The sequence below is a fragment of the Carcharodon carcharias genome, chromosome 23 (assembly GCF_017639515.1).
Source record: "Carcharodon carcharias isolate sCarCar2 chromosome 23, sCarCar2.pri, whole genome shotgun sequence".
In the NCBI taxonomy this organism is placed as follows: Eukaryota; Metazoa; Chordata; class Chondrichthyes; order Lamniformes; family Lamnidae; genus Carcharodon; species Carcharodon carcharias.
Window position 1 is genome coordinate 8,039,171 of NC_054489.1, and position 25,307 is coordinate 8,064,477.

At 45.2% G+C, this 25,307-nt stretch overlaps 1 protein-coding gene across 6 annotated transcripts in view; it reads left to right on the forward strand.

The window, feature by feature from the left end:
* LOC121269194 (rho GTPase-activating protein 23-like) overlaps positions 1–25,307 on the forward strand; it is a 506,984-nt gene that overhangs the window by 430,677 nt on the left and 51,000 nt on the right. For all 6 annotated transcript variants that reach the window (XM_041173725.1, XM_041173724.1, XM_041173727.1 and 3 more), the window contains 6 exons: positions 106–200; positions 8,372–8,496; positions 10,169–10,324; positions 10,739–10,817; positions 16,227–16,300; positions 17,268–17,357. In XM_041173725.1, coding sequence (XP_041029659.1) covers positions 106–200; positions 8,372–8,496; positions 10,169–10,324; positions 10,739–10,817; positions 16,227–16,300; positions 17,268–17,357 — 619 coding nt within the window. The remainder of the gene's footprint in view (positions 1–105; positions 201–8,371; positions 8,497–10,168; positions 10,325–10,738; positions 10,818–16,226; positions 16,301–17,267; positions 17,358–25,307) is intronic.

Here is a 25,307-nt window from a genome sequence, read left to right on the forward strand (position 1 = left end):
TTTGGACATGGGGCCATGTGTCAAAATGCAGAAAATGAATTATTGTACTGCCAAGTTAAGTAAAACTTATTATATATCTGAGATTGTACCTGTATTGTGTTGCAGCCCTGCAAATAATAAGTCTGATTCTTCACCAAAAGGATCTCGCCACCATGCCATTCGACGTCCACGATCTCCCAGGCAAGACAATGCAAACAAAGGTAATTCAGCTTAACATTGTGACATCACTGCCACGGCCTTGTAACCCATGTAGTGCTATGCATCTCATCACTTTCCACTTGCTTCAGCGATTCACCCTCACAATTCAACCCTATCTCCAATCAGTGTCTAGTTTTGGAGTCAGTCATAAGTAATTTAAAATTACAACAAGAGAGTGAAAGGAAAGGTTGCAGAAAATTTATTTGAGAGTTGCTGGAGCATAGAGTGCTTTGCCCAGAGAGCAGTTCTGCCAGGAACTTAAAGTCTTACTTTAGCTAGGAGATTTTTGTTGAGAAATTTCAATGAAAGATCATAGTGGAAGACACCACAAAGATCAGGACATTCTTCTGGGGGAGAGTGATCGGGCAGAGGTTGTGGTCCACATTGGCACCAATGACCTAGATAGGGAGGGGTACGTAGTCCTGCAATCAGAATTTAGGGAGCTAGATAGAAAATTAGGAAGCAGGACCTCTAATGTAGTAATCTCTGGATTGCTCCCAGTGCCACGTGCTAGTGAGTAGGAGGATAAGGCAGATGAATGCGTGGCTGGAAAGATGGTGCAGGAGGAAGGGCTTTAGATTCCTGGGACACTGGGACCAGCTCTGGGGGCGATGGCACCTGTACAAGCCTGGCGGGTTGCACCTGAACAGAGCTGGGACTGAGTTCCTTGTGGGGCGTTTTGCTAGTGCTGTTGGGAGGGCTTTAAACTAACTCAGCAGGAGTGTAGGAACCAAGAAAAAATATTAGTGAGGAACACCAAGGTGCACAAAATACTTGGAGGGACAGATACCACTAGTTTGGAGAATAGTAAGTTAATAGGTAAAGTCAGGGTAAGGGAGAAAGTAACAAAATGTAAAACAGAGTTACTATGCATGTATATGAATGCATGGTATATAGTAAATAAGATTGGGGAGTTACAGACGCAGATTGCCATGTGGAAATATGGGGAAAAATTTTCCCCCCGTTAAGGGGGACATGCAGGAGTGGGCACCCCTCCGATCGGGGGCACGCTGCCATTTACATGGACAGGCCAATTAAGGATCGCCCAGCGTGACATCCGCCAGGAATTGCTATGCACTCCCTGTGCCGGGAGTGCGCTCTTTCACACGTGCACACGATAGATCGCACAGATCTCCCTGAGGCTAAGTGCTGCCTCAGGGAGATCAGCTCCGATTTAAAACTTTTATTAAACACGGTTAAAAATTTTCCCTGCCATGTCCCCACATGTGACACTGTCACATGTCCATAAGTTTTATTGAAACCTTTTTTAAAGATTCAAATACCCTCATGAAACCTCATCCTGCCTGTGGATGAGGTTTCATGCTTTTTCTGAAGCCTGTCAGGGCTCCTGGCCTGCCCGCCAACCTTAAGGTTGGATGGGCAAGTCCATTAACGACCTTAATTACTTTTTCAATGGCCTCGATAGGCCGTTGACAGATTGGCGGATGCGCAGCTGACTTGCTGCACCCCTGCTGACCTGAAAATGGAAATGACACAGGGTGATGTCGGGAGTTCCACCCGACATCATCTTGCTTCATTTGACGTGTCGAAGATCCTGCCCATGATTTTGTGGCGATAACAGAGACCTGGCTCAAGGAAGGGTAGAACTGGATATTAAATATTCCTGAGTACAAAGTGTTCAGAAGAGATAGGAAAGGAAGGAAAGGAGGAGGATGGTGGAAATTTGTTAAGGAGAGCATTTCAGTGCTGGAAAAAGAGGATGTTCCAGAGGGTTCAAGGACATAATCAATTTGGCTAGAGCTAAGAAACAAAAAGGTGCAATTACGTTGCTTGGTGTAGTCTATGGACCGTCAAATAGTGAGAAGGACGCAGAAGAACAAATCTGCGAGAAATTTCTTAGAGATGCAGGCATTATAGAGTAGTTATAATGGGAAACTGCTACCTAAATTCAGACTGGGACAGTGGTAGTGTATAGGGCAGACAGGGGCAAAAGTTCCTAGATTGTGTTCAGGAGAATTTTCTACAGCAGCATATGTGCAATCCAACAAGAAAAGACCCACTGTTGGACATGGTCTTGGAAATGAGATGGGCCAAATAGACCAAATGTCAGTGGGGGAGCATTTAGGAGAAAGTGATCATTGTATTGTACGTTTTAGGATGATGATAGAAAAGGATGATAGGCAAGCCAGAGTAAAAAAAGTTAACTGGTCAAGAGCCGACTTCGATGGGGCAAGAATGGAGCTGGGCTAAATAGACTGGAATGAAAGATTGGCAGGAAAAACTGATCAATGGGCTACCTTCAATGAGCTACGTTCAGGTGTAGTCAAGGTATATTCCATTAAAAGGGAAAGGCAGGACAAAAAAATCCAGAGCTCCCTGGATGAAAAAGGAGATTGAAATTAAGATAAAGAAGAAAAAGTGCGCTTATGACAGGTGTCAACCAAGAGGAATGGAGAAGGTTCAGAGGAGAGGTGAAAAAGCACATTAGAGAAGCGAAGAGGGATTATGAGAAAAGACTGGCAGCCAACATAAAGGGGAATCCCAAAGTCTTTTTTAGGCATATAAATAGTAAATGGGTGGTAAAAGGAGGAGTAGGGCCGATTAGGGATCTAAAAGGAAATTTACCCATGGATGAAGGGGCCATGACTGAGATATCAAAAGAATACTTTGCATCCATCTTTACCAAGGAGGTGAATGCTACCCAGGCCATGGTGACAGACAAGAAAACTCTTGTCAATAGAAGGGTTCAAAATTGATAAGGAGGAAGTGTTGAGTAGACTGTCGGTACTTAAAAGTTGACAAGGCACCGGGACCGAATGAGATGCATCCAAGGGTATTGAAAGAAGTGACAGTAGAAAATACAGGGGCACTGGCCATAATCTTTCAGTCTTCCCTAGACTCAGGGATGGTGCCAGAGTTCTGGAGAATTGCAAACATTAAGCCCTCATTCAAAAAAGTATGTAAGGATAAGCCCAGCAATTACAGACCAGTCAATTTAAGTTCAGTGGTGGGCAAGATTCTAGAAACAATTATTCGGGACAGAATTAGAAGTCACACGGTAAAATAAACTTAGAAGGATGAGGGGGAATTTGCTTGAAACTTACAGAATACTGAAAGGCCTGGATAGAGTGGACATTGGGAAGATGTTTCCATTAGTAGGAAAGACTAGGACCCGAAGGCACAGCCTTCAGAGTAAAGGGAAGACCTTTTAGAACAGAGATGAGGAGAAACTTCTTTAGCCAGAGAGTGGTGAATCTATGAAATTCATTGCCACAGAAGGCTGTGGAGGCCAGGTCATTGAGTGTATTTAAGACCGAGATAGATTGGTTCTTGATTGGTATGGGGATCAAAGGTTACGGGGAGAATGGGGTTGAGAAACTTATCAGCCATGATTGAATGGCGGAGCAGACTCAATGGGCCGAATGGCCTAATTTCCACTCCTATGTCTTATGGTCTTATGGGTTGATAATGAAGAGCCAGCATGGATTTCTCAAGGGGAAATTGTGTTTAACTAACTTGCTGGAGTTTTTTGAAGAGGTAACAGAAAAGGTTGATGAGGGTAATGCTGTTGATGTGGTATACGTGGACTTTGAAAAGGCATTTGACACAGCAGCCCACAGCGAACTTGTGAGAAAAGATATTGCTCATGGAATAAAAGGGACAGTAGCAACGTGGATACAAAATTGGCTAAAAAATAGGAAGCAGAGAGTAATGGTAAATGGATATTTTTCGGGCTGGAGGAAGTGTAGTGGAGTTCCCCAGGGGTTGGTATTGGGACCCTTGCTTTTATATTATATATATTAGTGATCTAGATCTTGGTGTGCAGGGGACAATTTCAAAGTTTGTGGGTGATTTGAAGCTTGGGAGTGTTGTGAACTGTGAGGACGACCGTGTGGAACTTCAAGAGGACATAGACAAGTTGGTGGAGTGGGGAGATAGGTAGCAGATGAAGTTCAGTGATGCATTTAGGTAGGAAGAACATGGACAGATGATCTAAAATAAGGGGTGAAATTTTGAAGGGGGTGCAGGGGCAGAAAGACTTGGGTGTATATGTACATAGATCATTGAAGGTGGCAGGACAGGTGGAGAAAACAGTTAATAAAGCATATAGTATACAGGGCTTTATTAATAGGGGCATAGAGTACAAGAGCAGGGAGGTTATGCTGAATTTATAAAAGGCACTCTTTAGACCTCAGCTAGAATATTGTGTACAGTCCTGGGCACCATATTATAGGAAGGATGTGAACACATTGGAGAGAGTGCAGAAGAGGTTTACAAGAATGATTCCAGGGATGAGAATTTCAGCTATGAGGATAGATTGGAGAGGTTGGGACTGTTCTCCTTGGGGAGAAGAAGGCTGAGAGGAGATTGAGAGAGATGTTCAAAATCATGAGGGGGCTAGATAGAGTAGGTAGAGAGAAGCTGTTCCCGCATGTAAAAGGATCAAGAACGAGAGGGCACAGATTTAAAGTGATTTACAAAAGAAGCAAGTGTGACGTGAGAATCAACTTCTTCACACGAGTGGTTCAGTTCTGGAATGCACTGTCCTGTAAGTGTGGTGGAGGCAGGTTCAATCACGGCATTCAAGAGGACACTAGATGATTATTTGAATAGAAACAATGTGCAAAGGTATGGGGAAAAGGCAGAGCAATGGCACTAGGTCATAATGCTCATTTGGAGAGCTGGTCCTGTATTGATGGGATGAATGGCCTCCTTCTGTGCCTTTAAGAATCTGTGAGAGAAGACTAAATAAATAGTACTTAGTAAGGAGGTGAGAAGTCTTGAAATTTTGAGGTCCTGGCAAAATATTGAGTAAGAGATATATGTTTATTGAAGCCTGTAGAGGGTCACTATTCATGTATTGTTCTGTAGGATGTGGTGCCATTACGTTTCCACAGCAAAACTGCCAGTGGAGTGAAACCTGAAGTAGACCTGTGCCTAAAGGTGTATAAGTCGCAATGCTTGCTTGACTGTATCCGCAGGAGTTAACAATTGCACCAGAGGGCAGTCTTGTTTCAGATAGCACAGTGCCTTCAACACTTTGCAAAATTAGATGATCACAGTGAGGGAGGTAAAATGAAAGAATGCCGCTTCAGCTGGAGATCCTCTTGCACAAAGATATGGCAGCAGGTCACCTCTCTACCCCCAGCTGGAAAATAGTGGATGATCTGGCAAAGAGGGAATAAGTGAAAAGTGACTGTTAAAATTGTTCTGGAAAAATATATATCCTTCGACTTGCAATGATCTTTAGTGAAATTTGGGAAAGAAAACGTGTAATTGAACCTGTAGAATATATATCTTTTTGTCCTTTAGTTCCAGAAATTCTTGTTAAAAAATTGATAGTGGGATTTTCCAGTCCGACCCACCGCCAGCTTAAGAGGCTTAGTGCAAATCTGGATGATTCCACCCTAAGTGCGGTAGCAGACGGGAAATAGGATGTTTTATCCACTGACTGTAATGGTGGGTTTTCGCACCATGTTGTCCCATTCTCGCCTCATTAATTATGCAACTGCAGGAAACACGCTGTCTCACTGGCCTCCGATTTGCCTGCCATTTTGTTACCTTGCCGCTTGCTCATGCATATTTAAACTGCAGCTGCGTGCACACTTCTTAATGCTTGCAGCTCAGGAGGGCACCAATGAAGACATGGCCCCAAAAGTCAAGAAGAGTGCAGCACCCCCCCCGCCCCAATTCAGTGACGCATCCCTGGTGTCACCTTATGACACCGTGGAGGCCCAACAGTCCTCTAACCCCGCTCTGGCTGCAGGAGGCCCAACAGTTTCACCATTCACTCCGGCTTGGGAGGCGGTGGAAGAGATGTTCAGTGTCAATGCTGCACACAAGAGGTCAGCCGTCCAGTGCAGAAAACAAATGAATGATCTCATCCATGCCACCAGGGTAAGGCAACCATCTCATCACCCTGAACTCACACTTACAATGCCATCACACATTCACTGGCATCCTACTGCCAGCTCAAGGGACAACATTACTCATTCTACCGCACAAGCCCTCGCATCACCATCTGACTTCATCTCCTCTGGAGACTACTTCCTCAACCCTCACCATTTTGAGGTCACTTGCACAGATCAACATGTGCTCCCACACCACAGCCCTTGCCCTGCAGCCTCTTCCCTTGCCTAAGGCCACTTCTCCCCCTTCCCCAAGCAAGCCTTAGCCCTGCAGCCATTGAAAAGCCACTCCCCCTTACGGCTGGTCTGGTAGGTAGAGACCTGCCCATGAGTCCCTTAAATTTGATGTGGTGCTGCCTGTGAAGCCTGGCGCAAATGACCGTGAGTGCTGTCCGAAGAAAGGAAGGTAAGCAAACAAACCACAAAGTCCCGAGCAAAGTGCGGCTTGCCAGATGCACGTTGCTTATGTACAGTTGCGAAACATGTCAGCGTGCAATTACGCCAACATGCCCGATGATCCAATATAGGGGATGATTCCAATGAGCAGGGCTTATAATGATATGCAGATGTATTAAAATGAAGTTCCCGATGTCTGGCAGTGGGAAAGGCGGCCTGCCATTGACGGGCAGAGCAACAATCGCAAACTTGTTTCACGACGGCATGAAACTGATTTTTCGCCTTCCCGGCATATTGTTCACTCATGCTCACCATGATGCCCAATGCCAACGGGTATGTATAGCTCCGCCCTTAGTTTTGCAACACAAGCGAAATGTAGTAACAGTGGCCTTGGCACAGGCAAATTCGCATAGTTAGCAAAAGATAGTGCATTGAATTCTACGGTGGAGATTGTTTCTCTAATTTTGAATACAAATGATTAACTCAGAGCTCTCCCAGCAACACACTTGGCTGGAAAGCACAAACATTGACAAGAAAGCAACTCTTTTAAAAAAAAAAAATGGGGTAGGACTTGGGTTCCATGCATCTAGTTCAGCAGTTTTTTTTTTGAATTATGAAAATTTGCTTAAAAATTAATAACAAATGCCTCTACATTATAACATATAGAAGATGAGAGGTGAGGGGAAGAGAATTGAATAGATTTTTGGAATCCAGTTAAAATTTTACAGATTCCTGGACAACACACTAATATAAATTGACTGGAGGCGTCCCTACTACAAAAAAGGTCATCTGCTCTCAGGCTGGGATTTTCCAGCCCCATCATGGCTAGACCCGCTGCAGCAGATTCAACAGCCTGCCAAAAATCCACCCTCCCATTGTGTTTACAATATTGCTAACATATTGCAACCAGAAGAAATCTCTCCTCACCCCCTCCTTTCCAATGTGTGGAATTGTCACATACATCAGTATAGTAACAGGCTGTGCTACAGTGTTGATTGCTTTTGTTTTTAAAATGATGACATTCATTTTATTTAGTATGGGAATTTAATTAGAAAGTAATTTTGGTAATTGTGAATTGAGTTATCCTTGAGATGTAAAACCCCATGAACAAAGACAATCTAAAAGTATTCGGAGGGATTATATAAAAAAAAGTAATTTCCCAAGGCACAGATAGCTGGTTAAAGAGAGTTGGGATACTCTGCTTAGTCTAACTCCATTGGTAACTAATCTCTTCACATCAGAGTGACTGAAGTTTAAATGACTTAATGGGTCATACAGCTTGCATGATGCTACTTAACCAGTAGAGGTGTTCAAACCTATTTATGCTCGATAGCAAAATTGTTCAAGATTTAAAATTTTTTTTTAAAGCACTTCAGTTTTGTCCTAAAGATCAGGAAATAAAGGACTTTGTTCTCTTGTGCAATTACTGACTGAAGCTCCCCCATAAATTAACATACATAAAAAGTATCTGGCTTGGGTTTCTCTTGTTAAAGTAAAGGTGTACAAAATTATGAGGGGAATAGATAGAGTGGACAGGATAAAATTATTTCCCTTGGTGGAGAATTCTAGAACCAGGGGACATAGGTTCAAGATAAGTGGCTGAAGGTGTAGGGGGGACGTGAGGAAGAAGTTTTTACGCAGAGGGTAGTGGGTGTCTGGATTTCGCTGCACAAGTTGATGGTAGAGACAGAAACTCTAAACCCTTTTTAAAAAAATACCTGGATTTGCACCTTAAGTGCTGTAAGCTGCAGGGCTATGGGCTGGGTGCAGGAAGGTGGGATTAGAAAGGGCACCTGGGTGTCCTTGGACTAGCATGGACAAGATGGGCCGAATGGCCTCCTTCTGTGCTGTAACTTTTCTATGGTACTGAATCACCTTTTGGTTCAAAGGTTTATTTCTTTTTACAGATGAAAGTAGCCTTCCCAAGGACAAGAGTTCTTGGTTGAACATAATGAAGAAAACTAAAAAAACAGTTTCTGGAGCAGCTTTTGGGGTTCGATTAGAGGAGTGTCAACCTGGTGTAAATAACAAGGTAATTGGTTGTGTGTGCTTACTTTTACTAGGCTGTAAGCATTCATGCTTTAATACATTGACATATATACCTGCTTGTAATTTAAATGTGAGCTTTATTTCTGCTCGAGCATTCTTTCCCTAAATCTTTCTACTGCTCAATCTCTGTCTCTCCTTTAAGATACTCTTTGAAATCTGCCTCTGTGACCAAGTTTCTGGTCACTTGTCCTAATACCTCCTTGTGTACTGTGGTGCCAAATTTTGTTTGATACTTGTGACGTGCCTTGGGATGTTTTACTATGTTAAAGTCGTTAGGGGGCTGGTAGCATAGTGGTAATGTTACTGGACTAGTAATCTAGAGATGTGAAGTAATGCTCTGGAGACATGGGGCTGGATTTAACAGGGGCGTGGACTGCTTATATCCTGTCGGAAGGAAAGTTGGTCCCAAACAGACCAACTTTTTGAAAAGCCTGCCCCACAGCAATAACATCCTGGGGCAGCTTAAACAGCCTGAGGGTCAGACCTCTGTCACTCAGCGGACAGCAAGTCCCAATCTCAAGGGGTTGCAAACCAGTCAGATTGGCCAGCAGCTGTAGCAGTCCCAGTGTCACAATTCAGTTGTGGGTGTTGCTGGGACTGCAAAGAGGCCCCAGGAAGAAGATCGTAGCAACAGGAGACAGTCAAGTCCCAGGCATTTGGGGTGGGTGGGGTCTCGTGGAGTCTGGGGGGCGCGGGGTGGAAAGAGGGTATCAGGGATTGGGTTTTGGAGGGCTGGCAGGGAGGAACAAAGGGTTGGAGGCTGTGACATCTTGGGGGGCACCCCAGATACGCAAAGGATAGCCCCAGTTAATGAGCCCCCCCCCCCCTTCTTTCCCGCCTTTTCAAAGAAACCTTTTCAAAAATGGCCTTTACCTCCTGCCACTGCCCAGCATTTTATGGCGGTGGAGGTGGATTGAGGCTCTTAATTGCCATTTATTTGGGCAGTTAAGGGCCTCAACAGGCTTAAGGGTAGGCGGCCTGGTGGGCGTATTACCCACTGCTGTATTATGGAAATGGGTTGAGAGAAGGTGGTGAGTTTTATTTTACATGCCCCCCCCCCCCCCACCGCTGAAAACACACCATAAAGGGGGAACGTAAAATCCAGCCATGAGTCCTGGCACCTGGGGGAATTTAAGTTTAATTAATATATCTGGAATAAAATGCTAGTCTCATTAATAATGATCATGAAGTTATCCGATTGTCATAAAAACCCATGTGGTTCACTTAATATGCTTCAAGGGAGGAAATCTGCCATCCTTACCTGGTCTGGCCTATATGTGACTCCAGACCCACACCGATGTGGCTGACTCTTAATTGCCCTCCGATATGGCCTAGCAAGCCACTCAGTTGTTTCAGCTGCTACAAAAAAATGTACTGTGGGTACTGCAATGGCTTGAGAGGATGGCTCACTACCACCTTCTTAAATCTTTATTAGGGATGGTCACAAAATTCTGGCCTTGCTGGTGATGCTCATATCCCAAGAACGAATAGAAAAAATATGAATGCGAGTAGTTATTTTTTGTTTCACTATTTGGTGAAGAAAAATTTAGTTTTATTTGTTTTATGTTTTTGTTTTAGACCTAGTTAAATATTGCAGTATGGTGGCCTCAATATGTTATTCAAGTATTTATGTGTGTTTGTATTTGTTCTTTCAGTTTATTCCATTAATCGTGGAGATCTGTTGTAAACTGGTGGAGGAAAAGGGTTTGGAGTACACAGGGATCTATAGGGTACCAGGGAACAATGCCATGGTCTCCAGCCTACAAGAACAACTCAATAAGGGAATGACTGATCTAAATACCTCAGAAGAAGTAAGCTTTCAATTCTTCAGCAAACATATTATTACCCCTCTCTCTATTTTGCATCTATACCATTTCAGAGCTGGTTTTGCAGGAAATTAGCTGAGAAGCATTAGCCTTTTGCTCAGGTTCTGACTAGCCCTTTGCGAAGAGCTCACTGTTGACATCAGTCTGTAACCACAGTGTATATTCGCGGTGAATTTGAGTACAAAGCTACACATAATTTGACAGCTTTCATTTAAAGGCTTTAAAAAAAAACATCTAATTTGAATCAGTGCTTCAAAGAGACATCTGTAATTCTTAGTCTTGACTTTCTGCTATAGTTTCCATGCTTCGCAAAAGAATGGTTAATAGTAGGGATTTGTATTTGAGTCCTCTCAAATGGCATATAATGGCTTCTTATATTGAGTAATTTTGTCTTTGCAGAAATGGCAGGACCTGAATGTGATTAGCAGTTTACTTAAACTGTTCTTCCGAAAGCTTCCCGAGCCTCTCTTCACAGATGGTGAATAAAAAATCTTAATAATTCACTTGTTTCAATTTGAAACCAGTCAATCACTTGTATAATTTTTGGGACATTTAACAGTCATTATACTAAAGCTACAGCAATAAATGCCTGTTCGGGGAAGTTGAGATCTATAATTTTGAAGTCACATAAAATGATCATTAGGTTTCATAGAAAAAAAAGAGAGAACATTTTTCATTTATTTGGTGCCTTTTCATATCTAGCCAATGTATCAAAATTTTTCACATACAAAGAATAACTTTGAAGTTATGTGCAGAGGAAGATCCTTTAAGCAGCAAGTGATGAATTACTAGTTAACTTGTTTTTGGTGACACCTGTTAAGGAAGTGCCATTGATTCCTCTTTCATTGTAAACTCCCACCTCACTTTCTTTTGCTTTCCCAAGTTCTTGAATGTGTTGTCTCTCAAAATCATACCCATCTTCCTGCAACCCCATGTTTGAAACTTTCCAATCACATTTCCACTCACATCACAGCACTGAAATATCCCTTGTTAAAGTCAGAAATTATGCCCTCTGACTGTGACCAAAGCACACAATCCCTCTTCAACCTTCTCGACCTGCCTTCAGCTTTTAACACGGTTAATCAATCCATCCTCCTCCAAAACCTCTCCTTCAATGTCCAGCTGTGTGAAACTACCCTTGACTGGTTTCTTATATGACAACTGTGGGCGGAATCGTCCAGTCCTGTTGGTGGCAGGCGTCATGACAGGTGTGGGTGAACAATATGGTGAGAAGGCCAAAAATTGGATTCACGCCATCGTGAAACCAGTTTGAGATTGTCCGCTCTGCAAGTCAATGGCAGGTTGCATTTTCCGCTGTCCAACGTCGGGAACTTAATTTTACTGCATTTGAACCTCACTATTGTGTCCTTATACCAGAATCATATCCCCACATCAAAATTACTACCCCCATCGGCGTGACTTAAGAGCAACATGCTTCACGACTGTCTTTAAAAGGCATGCACCTGGTAAGCTGAACTTCGAAGGGAACTTGGAGGTGAGTGCACATGACCATGTGCCGCACTCATGAGCATCGTCTGTAGGACATCAAAGAAGAAGTGCTGTGCATTTGGGGTTGGCGGGGGTGCACAGGCAAGTTGCTTTTTCCTGACTGGCATTCAGTGCAGTGCAAGAGCTCCAGTGCGGGTGAAGCCGGGAGCAGTGAGGAGGTCAAGGCAGCACAAATGGAAGGAAGTACACAAACACATGTCCGGGGTTGGGGTGGGGGAAGGGGGGGGTGTGGATTGAAGGGGTGAAGGAAATGGCCATGTACTTGGAAAAGCCTGTCAAAAGTGAGCATTCTTCCGCAGCTGAGACTGCTCAGGAGCTCCATTGACATGGTTGGAGTCGGGCCACTGAAGCCTTTTTGCCCACTCAAGCAACGCAAATGCATGAAAATGCCACCAAATGATCCAGAACTTTTCACCCCTTGGGCGCAGACTGCAAATTAATATACGTTTTAGGGGATAGCAGAACAGTTGGCCGACTAGGCAAGCTGAAGAATCCCCTTGTGAAAGGTGGCCATGGCACAGTCACTGGTGGAGGCTCTGAGCCGCTTGCAATGTCCTTATTAAGGTTTGGACCAGTTTCCCTCATGGTTAAAGCTAACAGGGCAGCCTTGCAGTGCAGCTTAGGAGAGTGCCTGCGCCTGAGCTGAGAACACAGCATGCAGTCTAGTGGCCAAAGCTGCCGCCAATTAGTTAAGTGGAGTAGGGTGGAGGTGGATGGTTCGGACAGCCATGAAGCGCACTACATGCTGGTAATCCAGGTGGTGGCCAGCACTCTCCAGCATGCATGAAGGGCCTTCAGATTTTACCAAGTGAGGTCTTTATGACACATATGCTAACCCATGCTTCTCTCTCTTTGCTCCTGCAGGAGGAGAACATCAGGATCATGGAGCCTGGTGATTTAGCAGTCTGCCTCATGGCTCACAGGGAGCAGAGAAGAAGAGAGCGATGGAGGCTCCTGGCTCGGAAAAGGGAGGAGCACCTCCCTCAAGATGAAGGGGTGACAGGGCCTGCTGCGCACACAGCTGAAGATCCACAGAGGGCCGACTCTTGTAGGCGCCGCGCCAGACCCAGGATCTACTATGGCGCCTGTCATTCCTGAGAATAAGTGTCACCAAAGACTGCACGTGTCTAGGGAACTGGTCGGTCACATATGCCACCTGCTGCAGGTTTTGGTGCCACAGACACATGGAGAGCATCCGCTGCCAATGACCATGAAAGTGACTGTGGCACTCAATTTTTACGTCAGTTGCTCCTTCCAGGACTTCACAGGTGACCTGTGTGGGATCTTGCAACCTCCACACACAAGCATATCCAGGAGGCTATGGACACCATCTTCATGAAAGCACAGAACTTTGTGCATTTTTCCTGGGATCGGGAAAGCCAGGAAGCAAGAGTGCTGGGATTTGCGCAGATCTCTGGTTTTACACAAGCGCAGGGCTCCATCGACTGTACTCACGTGGCGCTTAGATCTCTCTGGCAACAAGCAGAAAACTACGTCAACCGCAAGGGCTTCCACTCACTAAATGTTCAGCTGGTGTGCAATCATCACAAATGTATCCTACAGGTCTGTGCATGATTCCCAATGAACCTCCACGACTCCTACATCCTTAGCAGATCTCAGATCCTTGACATTTTCATGTTCCACAGAGGCTGCAGGGTTGCCTCCTTGGGGACAAGGGCTACCCACAGAGGACATAGCTGATGACCCTCGTGGCGGCTGCAGACTGCAGCAGAGCGACGGTATAATGAGGCTCATTATATTTGATGAATTCAGCATGCTTCCTCTGGAGGGCCGAGACCTAGAGCTCCCACCTGCTTTGGGTGTCGTACTGTGGGTCAGCTGCACCCTCCTCTGCCTGTGGAGCTAGAGCTGTGGGGGTCACAGGAAGAGGAGATTTGGATTGGCTGGATATTCCCAGAGTCACCTGGGTGAATGGCCCTGGGGCGTTGACCAGCTGGTCGTCCTCCCTAGTGGTGTCCAAGGGCCCCTGGCTGACTCTTTGGGAGAAAGGGAACCTGGAGTGAGATCACGCTACCCCACATAACTCTCATGTTGATTCTGTTGGAGGCCAACTATGGTGTCAGCGATGGAGTGCAGCCCGCATAACAGTGCAGGACTAATGTCCTGCATACCAAGGTCACCATGGCGGCTGCCAAGCTTCCAGCGTTGACCTTGGTGCATCAGCATGCCGGTGCTATCACCTCGGATCGAAGGCAGACGGACTCATCCATCAACCCTTGCAGTCTGAGGAGTGCACCAGACATCCCTCCCTGATGTTCCCTTGATTGCTTTCCAGCTCCACCAACTGATTGAGGACCCAGTCCAGAGGCTCATCTTCTGACTCGAACTCAGCAGATTCCTTCCCTCCTGCAGCCTTCCGAGTGCTGGCGACCAAGGATGTCCCTGCTTCCAGCTGCTATGGAACAAATTGTGTGCTGTGCACACCAGAATGTGATCCCAAGGCTGCTCTATATCTAGGTCCCATCTAGGTGTTGATGTGCTGGTGGAGGGTGTGGGTGTGACAGATCTGCAATGATGTCACCCTCAGGGTCCTCACCCGTGGTGCTCTTGGCGCTGGGGTCGGGGTCAAAGTTTCCTGAGGGCGTCATATCAGATGTGCCTAGGACAGAAGGTGGAGATTATTAGTGCTTGGCAGTCATGTTGAACACAGAACAGCGGACTCAGAGTAGCATTGAGAGAGGAATGATGTGCAGGTTTGTGGGTGTTTGTCGCCGACCTCATCATCTTCACAGGAGCGGTCTACATCCTCTCTGGCCAGCTCCAACGTGCAACTGTCAAACAAAGTGAGGACCTTGATATCTGACACTCTGACCCTAGTCTGGGTCCTCTCCCATTGATTGTGCGCCATCTTGTTCTGCATAAAGACAGATGGAGAGAGTGAGCAAGGTGCATGCCAGGCTAAATGAGAAAGATGCCAGGCGTGTATGTGTGCTGAGTGGACCCATGGACGGGATGAGGAGGCTATCTTCAGAGGAGATGAGGCCCGATACAGATGTGAGTGTATGTCTGAGAGAGTGAATTATGATGTCCCTTCAGTTGACAGTGAGTGAGATGCCAGTGAATGTGTAATGGGCTAGTGAGCGGGTGAGTTAAGATTGATGAGATGGTTGACTTACCTTGGCAGCACGGATGCGATCATTCATTTGTTTTCTGCACTGAATGGCCAACCTCTTGTGTGCAGCACGGGCACTGACCATCTCTGCCACCACCTTCCATGCTGGAGTGGTGAGACTGATGTGTCTCCTGCAGCCAGAGCAAGGGTAGAGGACATTGTGGTGGACCTCCACGGCATCCAGAAGGCATCCCAAGGATGTGTCACTGAATTGGGGACTGCACTCTTCTTGGCTTTTGTTGCCATGTCTTCACCAGAGCAGCACTGGACTTCAAGCATTGAGGACTGTGTGCGTGGCTGCAGTTTAAATATGACACCCGGCATGAGGAAGTAATGAGGTACTGGCGTGGCGGGCAAATTGGAGGTTGGCCAACAGCGATCTAGTGTGTTTCTCGTGATTGCATAATTTATGAGGTGGATCCGGCATGATCCACCATTGCAGCTGGCGGTTAAAATGTCTTTTTTCACGCCTGCTACTGGACTTAGTGCAAATCTGGGATGATTCCACCCTGTGACTACACAAAAAAAGTACTTCATTGGCTGTGAAGTGCTTCACGATGTCTTGAGGCACTAGATAAATGCAAGTCTTTTTCCTTTTCCTTGGGTATCTAGATAGTTTCCTGCAGTGGCCTCTCTTCTTGCCCCTGCACCATTATCTCTGGATCTAACCTTGTCCTCCTTCTGTCTCTCATGTACAAACTGGCCCTTGACAACTTCATCCAAAGGTACAACAATCCAGGTTCTACGTATGCTGACCCCTCTCAACCTCAACCACTTTTTTCAACATCTCCATTGCCTTCATGTTGTTAGACGGCTTATTCGACAACCAGATCTCCAAGTAAACAATAGAAAGACAGAAGTTATTGCCTTCAGCCCCTATCACAAATACTGTTCCCCAATCATTGAGCCCATTTTTCCATCTGGTCACTGTCTCAGGCTGTACCAACCTGACACCTGAACCCAACCTCAGCATTTTATTTGACCTGAGATGAGCTTCAGATTCCATATCCTGTCGCTCAGCAGGACTAGTTTATTTCCACCACTACACTGACTCAACTGCTGAAATCCTCATTTGTGTTTTTGCTACTTCCAATGCTCTCCTGGCTGACCTCCCATCTTCATCAATCATAAATTTGAGCTCATCCAAAACTGTGCTTCTGATCCAGATGCGAGGGCATTACCAGCAGAACCAAGCTGACAAATAACTACAGCTAACTGAATATTGATGTTTCCTGTACTTTACAGATAAATACAATGACTTCATTGAAACCAACAGACTGGAGGATGCAGCAGAAAGGCTTCAAAGATTTAAGAAACTGGTAAATCCTACAAGATTCTGTCACCCCTTTGTGTATATTCTAACTTTGGATAACCAAACCTGCATTCGCAGTTAATAGCAAAAATTAACAATTTCAACGTCAGTTAGAAATGCATTAAAAAAATTAAAACTGACAAAATCCCTTTAAAGAGTTTACAGGTCATTTAAATTGTTCCCTTAAATCTCCCTTAATCATCTTTGCTCTAAGGAACGCAATCCCAGCTTCTCTAGTCTCTCCACGTGACTTGAGTTGCCTAATTTCTGGTACCATTCTGTTAAATCCCTTTGTACTCTCTCCAAGGCCTTGAAATTCTCGTAGTGTGGTGTTAGAATTGGACAGTGCTCCAACGGAGGTTAAACCAGTGATTTATAAAGGTTTAACATCACTTCCTTGCTTTTGAACTCTGCCTCTATTTATAAAACCAAGGATCCTGTATGTTCTTTTAACAGCTTTATCAATTTGTTCCCGTTACCTTCAAAAATTTGTTTGTGAACCCCTGGATCTCTATTGCTGCACCCCTTTTAAAGTTGTACCATTTAGTTTATACTGCCTCTTTTCATTTTTCCTTCCAATGTGCATTATTTCAAACCTCTACTTTAAATTCCACCTGTCATGCATCTATCTCTTTCACCAGTCTATGCCCTCCTGTTGACTTACTATCCTCTCACTGTTTACTACATTTCCAATTTTGTGTCATCTGCACACTTTGAAATTATGCCCTCCAAACACATTCAAGATCATTCATATGTATCCAAAAGAGCAGTAGTAGTCCCATAATTTCCTCCCAGAACTGTTCACTACAACTCTCTACTTTCTCTCGACTTCTGCCTTTTATCTGAGAGGTCAAAGGTTGGACTGAAGCACCCTTATGTTTTTTACATTTAGATGCAGATTCTGTTACATTAGAATTTATAGTAACTGAACTTGAATGTGTTGTGGTATAGTAATGAGGGTTATATGATTTCAGCTTCGGAATTTACCGGAAAATTATTTTGAAACTCTGAAGTTCCTGACGGGGCACCTGAAGACGGTCGCAGATCACTCTGAAAAGAACAAGGTCTGTGTACCCTGTCCATTTGTAATATTGACAGTTTGCCAAATATTCGGCTAAAACTAATATTATTTCCCGTGATTGTATAATTCATAAGGTGGGAAGGGGTCGGCTGACATGGCGTGAAAACCCGCCATTGTGGCCCGTAAGGGAACACACCTTTTTCATGCCTGCTATCTGGGACAATTCCACCCTGTGACTGCACAAAAAAAACCAAAGTGCTTTAGGATGTCCCAAGGCACTAGATAAATGCAAGTATTTTTCCTTTTCCTTGGGTATCCAGATAGTTTCCTACATACGTGGTAAATTATTAAATGCAACATAATCTTACAGTGCCAAGCGGCAGAGGGGAAAATGTTAGGACAGTTGACCAAAGCTGCAGGCCAGGATTTTCCCATCCCGTCTATGGTGGGCGTAGTAGCGGGCAGGAGGGGAAAATATCACAGGAGTGAAAAAGTCAGGTTCCTGTCAGCGTAAAAACAGGTTGCAGTCATCTCTCCCACCCTCAACGGCACTGTGCTTTTCCTGCCACACCTTTCAGGAACGCTATTTGACTACATTAGAATATCATGAAATCTCATTATCAAGGCAGCTCGCCAGAATCATGCCTCATGCTGGATCAAAAGGTCACAGCGGCGGCGTCTAATTAGACCGGCGTGATTTATAACCACATATAAGCACGATGTGCACCTGGCAACCTGCACTTCACTCGTGACTTTGAGGATTGTTTGCCTACCTTGCATCGTGCATCGGCACCTCGGACTCTGTACCAGCTTCACAGGCAGCACCATTTCGCTTTCAAGGGGTAGGGGGGTTATAGAGGCAAGACTCTATATATCAGACCAGTGGTGAGGCAGGCATGTGTTGTAATGTGCTGCAGGGCAGGGGCTCGACTGGGAGGCAGGGAGAAGACTGGGGAAGGTTGCACTCAAACACATGACTGAATGTGGTGGGGGGTGGGGCTCATCCAATGGGCCAGAATTGGGAGAGAGTCTTTTACATAAGAACATAAGCGATTCGGGGCCAGAGTGAAGAAGCATTTCAGCTTACTTTACTGTGTTTCCAAAGACAGTCCTTGTTCCAGTCCAGGAGCAGGAGGGCATGTCATTCCGCTATTAGTCGTGCCTAGCATAGTGTGCACTGTGCATGGTCATCACCTCGTGTGCAGTGGTCTGGGGTGGTTTCTGGCATAGTACTCAGCTGCAGATGGTACAGTCACAGTCAGGAGAGGCATCCACAGTCTGTAGATGGGGAACAGGTAGTGTAGGGGTGGGCACTCAGTCAGTGGTCTCATGGGGGATTGTTCCTATATATGACAGTACAGTAGGCCTCAAGATAGAGAGGGGTAAGGTCTACATGGGGCGTAGGCACATCCCCTCAAACGGCACAGGGGGTAACACAGGGAGGTCAACCACAATTACAATGGGATCAAGGATTAAGGGGGAGGACTGAGAGTAATAGGAGGGAGGGAGACTTGAACAATGCCTCTCCAGGATGATGGGAGGGATTTCGACAGTCACACAGGGAGGGTTGAAGCTGGTCTGGAAATAAACCATGAGGACCACCATTTTGGAACCTTAAACAATGGCAAGCAGAAAGTGAAACCAAGAAAAAAAACGCTGCAGGGGAGGGATGTTTTGCCTTCTGGACCACAGCACTCGGGGATGAATTAAAGGCGCACCCATTTGGAATTTGTATTCCCACATGAAGAGGAATGCACAGCTGAGACATATTAGGAGTATCTCAATAACTACAGAGGCAATCTGGAGCCTTCAATGTAATAGTGCATTCATGTGAGATTAATTCTGATGCATTCCAATGATCAATCTCCTCGCAATAATCCATTATACTAATCGTGGTAATTCCCCAGTGTGATAATGACTCCAAAAACAAGTGGGCACCTGGACAGACAGGAGAAGCCTCTTGGAAACCCCCACCTCAGAATCTTGCAGCTGTCAGCTTCAGAGATGGGAATTCCCAGGCCCCCCAAAAGAATCTCATCCCCCCACAGATTATGTGCCCTCATGTCTATTCCAAAGGATGTAGTCATAGAGTCCACTGAATGAGTAATATAACGGGCCAAATGCATCTCATGGCAGTAGATCGACTGAAATAGGGCCAGGGTTGGCACGGGGAAGGACACTGAGAGTGATCATTGCGATGGCCAGAATTGTATTGGCTATTGGGTGCCTAGACTGTAGCCAAGCCTGTAACCAAGTCCTTGAATCCACCGTCACTCACGAGTCAGCGACAAAAAGAGAACCTTTGTAGGCTGATGCTCAGTCATGTCTTTCTTTCAATATTCTTGCGGCGAGGAAACCTTCATGAAGATGAAGGGTGCATTTAATGTTGCCTACATCATGGCATGCAGGCAGGAGGAAAGGTAGAGAAGAGTGCTATGGTGGCACCAGGCTCGCCAAAGGGAGGTGCTACACCCTGATGAGCAAGGGGCAGCAGGGGCCCTCCTGCACCCAGAGGATGAGGCTCACAGAAATGCTGCTCATAGACAGCTCTCAAGACTGAGGGTGTACAGAAGACGCATCTCTTTCCTGCAGGTGAATGAGAGACTGTGTCATCAATGCCTCCGCATGTCCAAGGATCTCATGGCTCACATCTGCCACATCCTTCATGAGTTGATGCTGCGGGGAATGGGAGGACATCCTTTGCCAGTGGCTCTGAAAGTCACCGTTGCTCTTAACTTCTACGCGAGCAGCTCTTTCTAGTGGCTCAGGCTTCTACCCACAAGTGCATACAGGAGGTGACAGATGCCCTCTTTGCCTAGGCCCACAATTACATGAACTTCGCTAGAGATCAAGCTAGCCAGGCAGTCAGAGCACTAGGCTTTGCTGCTATTTCCAAATTCCCACAGGTGCAGGTTGCCATCAACTGCACTTGTGTGGCTATAAAAGCTCCCTGGCAACATGCAATGTAGTACATCAACAGGCAAATCATCCACTCGCTCAATGTGCAGCTGGTCTGCAACTACCAGAAACACATCATGCAAGTTTGTGTGAGATACCTGGGAAGCTGCTATGACTTCTGCATCTTCAGTGGATCGCAGATCCCAGACATCTTCAAAGGACCACACAACATTCAGGGGTGGCTCCTCGGTGACAAAGGATACCGACAAAGGACATAACTGATAACGCCTATCCGATGGCCACAAACTCCAGGTGAGGGGAAAGTACAATGATGCTCATTCCGCCCCATGAGCATTGGTAGAGCAGACCATTGGCATCTTGAAGGTGTGTTTCCTGCGACTCAATAGATCTGGTGGAGCACTCCAGTACACTCCCCAGAGGGTCTCACGGATAATCGTGGTTTGCTGCAGCCTGTACAACTGGCGCTGCACAGGAGGGAGGACTTGCCAGATGCCAAGATGGAGGAGCTGCACCTCTTCTCCAATGAGGACGTTGAGAGGGATGAGGGTGATGAGGTCAAGGAAGCCGTGGCTGCATGGGTAGGAGCCATAGCATAGGCCAGACAAGGCAGCGTTCATGTAAGGTGCTCAGAGTCACCAGATTCCAGAAGGATGGTGACGAGTAGGGTAGTGCTTATCCTATTAGGCCCATGCCACCACCAGTGTGGCTAGTCTTCTCAACCATCCTCTTCATTCTGAGATTGACAGAAGGTGCTGCCTCTTCAAGCATCTCTCCAACATCTCAGTCACAAGCGGCAGGAGTTGCACTGCAATCCTCAGTGGAATCATGGCAGCATACCTTCAGTCTGACAAAGCGCTTCAAGGGCTTTGCTGCTATTTCCAAATTCCAATGGAAAAAAACGCCTTATGTGTCACTTCAACAATGATACTGTGAGGCTAGACTTGGGCCAAGGCAGACGAGGATGCTCAACAGGTCTTAACACTTATTCAGAGCACTCTGTTCTCAGCATTACCTTAATGCCAATTACATTAAGACCCTTCACTCTCAGTTAGGGATGCGGGGCTTCAGTTAGCCTGATCTCTCAATGGACATAGATCACCTCACGATGACCATCTTCACACATTTGCCAGACAGACATGAAAAGCCTCATTTTGGACACCATCAGTTTCCCATAATGGTCAGCCCTGGCCCTTGCAATTTCAAGAATGCAGACACACCATGGAGCCCTCAAGGTTCCGCTTCATTGATTATAAAGAGCACACATCAGCTGCATTACACCCTAGTTCCTAGCCCATTTCTGCCCTGAGCATTGTCTTCCCATCAAGCTAACATATGAATAATTGAGACCATGCTCAACAGTTACATTGACTGCAACACATCTCCATATGGATGTAGCATTGCTGGGCTCGGTGAATGTTTAGGGGAGGGGAGACTAAGCAGAATGAATGGGCCGGCGCTGCATCCCTTTTTGATAACCTTACGGGCACTATGCAGACAATTCCAAGGTGGAAAATGGTTAAAGCTGTAGCTTTGAACACCAGAACAAAAATGTTCCTGTGAGGGACAGAACACTGGCATAATGAGGTGGGAAGGTACGCAGCTTATTGGTCAACTTAGATGTACACCCATAGAGTTGACAACACGCAAGGCTGGCAGGAGCGCATATGACCTTTAAGTATGGGCTTATAGATTGCAAACCCTCATGGATGACAGAGAGCATTGAGTTCATTACCCTTCTCCATGTACATCTACATTTCTCCTCTTTCTGCACTACATCTTCACCTTCCCATAATATAGACAAGTCAAGGAACTACATGAACCTCCAACTCACACAACCAAGAATGAGCCTCACTCGAACCTTCAGTGCACATCGACGAGATGCCTTGTACAAACATACTTTACATTGAGGGTGAGGTATTGTTATGATCCCAACTGGGATTACTTCTGGACAAGCCTGATCCCAGGGTGGAATCCAACTTGATAGAGCCTAACTTTTAGTTGTTTGTTTAGATACATGGAGAGGAGCTACTGAACAGACATCACAGAAAAACAGTTAGGTGATTGGTGGGTATCTCTTCTGTGTCTGTCTTGATTGGTCAAGTGGTCTAAATCAGGTGACATTATTACAGTTGAAGATTATAGTTAAATTCACGTTTAAAATATTTAATACACAAATTAATTATTTAAATAGAACAGAGATGGCTGGGCAGATGATGTGTTGTAGCTGTAGTATGTAGGAGCTGGTGGACGCTGGTGCGATCCATAGTGACCACATCTGCAGCAAGTGTTGGCTGCTCGAGGAACTTCGTCTCGGAGCTGGAGCCTGAGCTGCGGACACTGCGACACATCAGGGAGGGGGAGAGTTACCTGGACAGTGTTTCAGGAGACAGTCACACCCCTTAAATTAATTAGATCAAATTTGGACTGTGGTCAGGGACAGGAGGGTGTGACTGCAAGTGAGGCAGGTATGGGGATCCAGAAATTAGCTTTGGAGGAGCCTCAGCCAGTGCCCTTGTCCAAGAGGTATGAGGTTCTTGCTCCCAATGTGACGAGGGTACAGACTGCAGGGAGGATGAGCGAACTTACCACAGCACTGTGGTACAGAGCACCATTCAAATGGGGGGAGAAATGAGAAATGTAGTCTCATACATCAATAGGGGATAGCATAGTTGGGGGAATAGATACTGTTCTCTGCAGCAGAGAGTCCCAAAGGCTGTGTTACCTACATGATGCCAAGGTTAAGGATATCTGTTCTGGGCTGGAGAGGAACTTGGAGTGGGAGGGGAAGGATCCAGTTGTTGTGGTCCACATAGGTACCAAAGACATAGGTAGGACTAGGAAAGAGATTCTGCTGAGGGACTATGAGCAGCTCAGGGCTAAATTAAAAGGCAGAACCACAAAGGTAATAATCTCCGGATTACTACCTGAGCCACATGCAAATTGGCATAGGGTAAATAAGGTAAGAGAGGTAAATGTATGGCTCAAAGATTGACGTGGGAGAAATGGGTTCCAATTCATGGGGCGATGGCAGTACTGGGGAAGGAGAGAGCTATTCTATTGGGATGGACTTCATTTGAACCATGCTGGGACCAGTAGTGTCCTGGTGAATCACATAACTCGGGTTGTAGATAGGACTTTAAACTAATTGTGGTGGTGGGGAGGGTTCAATTGAAGGTAAGTTTAAAAAATCAAAAAGAAACAAGGGAGCAAAGATGCAGCGTAGTGATGAGGTGAATGATAATCAAAATGTGACAGGAAGGGGCAGAAAATATAAGCAGAAGAGTGCAGTAGAAATTAGAACCAAAAAGAGTGATAATGGTAAAAAGTCAAAGCTTAAGGCTCTTTATCTGAATGCATGCAGCATTTGTAACAAGATAGATGAGTTGATGGCACAAATAGAAATAAATGAATGTGACTTGATGGCTATTAGAGTTTTGGTTGACCGAGGGTGACCAAGACTAGGAACTCAATATTCAAGGGTATTCGACGTTCCGGAAAAATAGGCAAAAAGGAAAAGGAGTTGGGGTAGCTTTGTTAATAAAAGAAGGTGGTGAGTAATGATATAGGTGCAATAGATCATGGTGTGTAATCAGTTTGGGTGGAAATAAGGAATAGCAAGGGAAAGGAGTCATGGGTGGGAGTCATTTATAGGCCCCAAAAGAGTTGCCTCACTGTAAGACAAAGTATAAATCAGGAAATTATGAAGGGATGTAAGAAGAGCGCTACAGTTGTCATGGGTGATTTTAATCTGCATATTGACTGGACAAATCAGATTGGCAGGGGTAACATGGAAGACGAATTTGTAAAGTGCATCAGGAATTGTTTCCTGGAGCAATATTGCGGAACCTACCCGGGAACAGGCTATTTAAGATCTAAAAATGTGTAATGAGGTAGGATTAATAAGAGATCTCATAGTTAAGGATCCTCTAGGGGGTCGCGTTCACAACATGGTAGAATTTCATATTCAGTTTGAAGGCGAGCAATTTGGGTCTCAAATCAGTGTCCTCAACTTAAATAAGGGCAATTACAGAGTTATGAAGAAAGAGTTGTCTAAAGCAGGCTGGGAAAATAGACTTAAAGGGAAGGTCAGTGGATGAGCAGTGGCAGACATTTAAGCAGATATTCCATAAAGCTCAGCAAAAATTTATCCCGATCAAAAAGAAGCTCTCGATGAGAAGGACGAACCATCCGTGGTTAACAAAGGCGCTCAAGGAGAGTATCCATTCAAAAACTAAGGCGAAAACTAGTGGTAGACCAGAGGATTGGGAATTTTTTTAGGAACCAGTAACGGATGACTGAAAAACTAATAAAGAGGGAGAAAATTGATTATGAAAGTAAATTGGCGAGAAATATAAAAACAAACAACAAGAGCTTCCACAGGTATATAAAAAGAGAGTGGGCAAAATTGAGTGTGGGACCCTTGGAGGATGCGACTGGAGAATTGACAATGGGGAACAGGGAAATGTCAGAAAACTTAAAAGAATATTTTTGCATTAGTCTTCACAGTGGAGGTCACTATAAACATCCCAAAGATATCAGGTAAGCAAGGAGCTAATGGGAGGAAAGATCTTGTAACAGTCTCTATCACGAGGGACAAAGTATTTGACAAACTAATGGGACTAAAAGCAGACAAATCACCAGGACCTGATGGCCTGCATCAATGGGTTTTAAAGGAAGTGGTTGCAGAGATAGTGGAGGCATTGGTTGAAATATTCCAGAACTCTCTGGATTCCGGGAGGGTCCCAGTGAATTGGATAACTGCTAATGTGATGCCTTTGTTCAAGAAAAGGGGGAGACAAAAAGCAGGAAACTATAGGCCAGTCAGCCTAACATCTGTTGTTGGGAAAATGCTAGAGTCCACCATTAAGGAAGAAATAGCAGGACATTTAGAAAAACTTAACACAATCGAACAGAGCCAACATGATTTTGTGAAAGGGAAATCATGTTTGACAAATTTGCTAGAGTCCTTTAAGGATATAGCAAGTCGAGTTGATAATTGGGAACCGGTAGATGTTGTGTATTTGGATTTCAAGAAGGCATTTGATAAGGTGTCACATAAAAGGTTATTGCACAA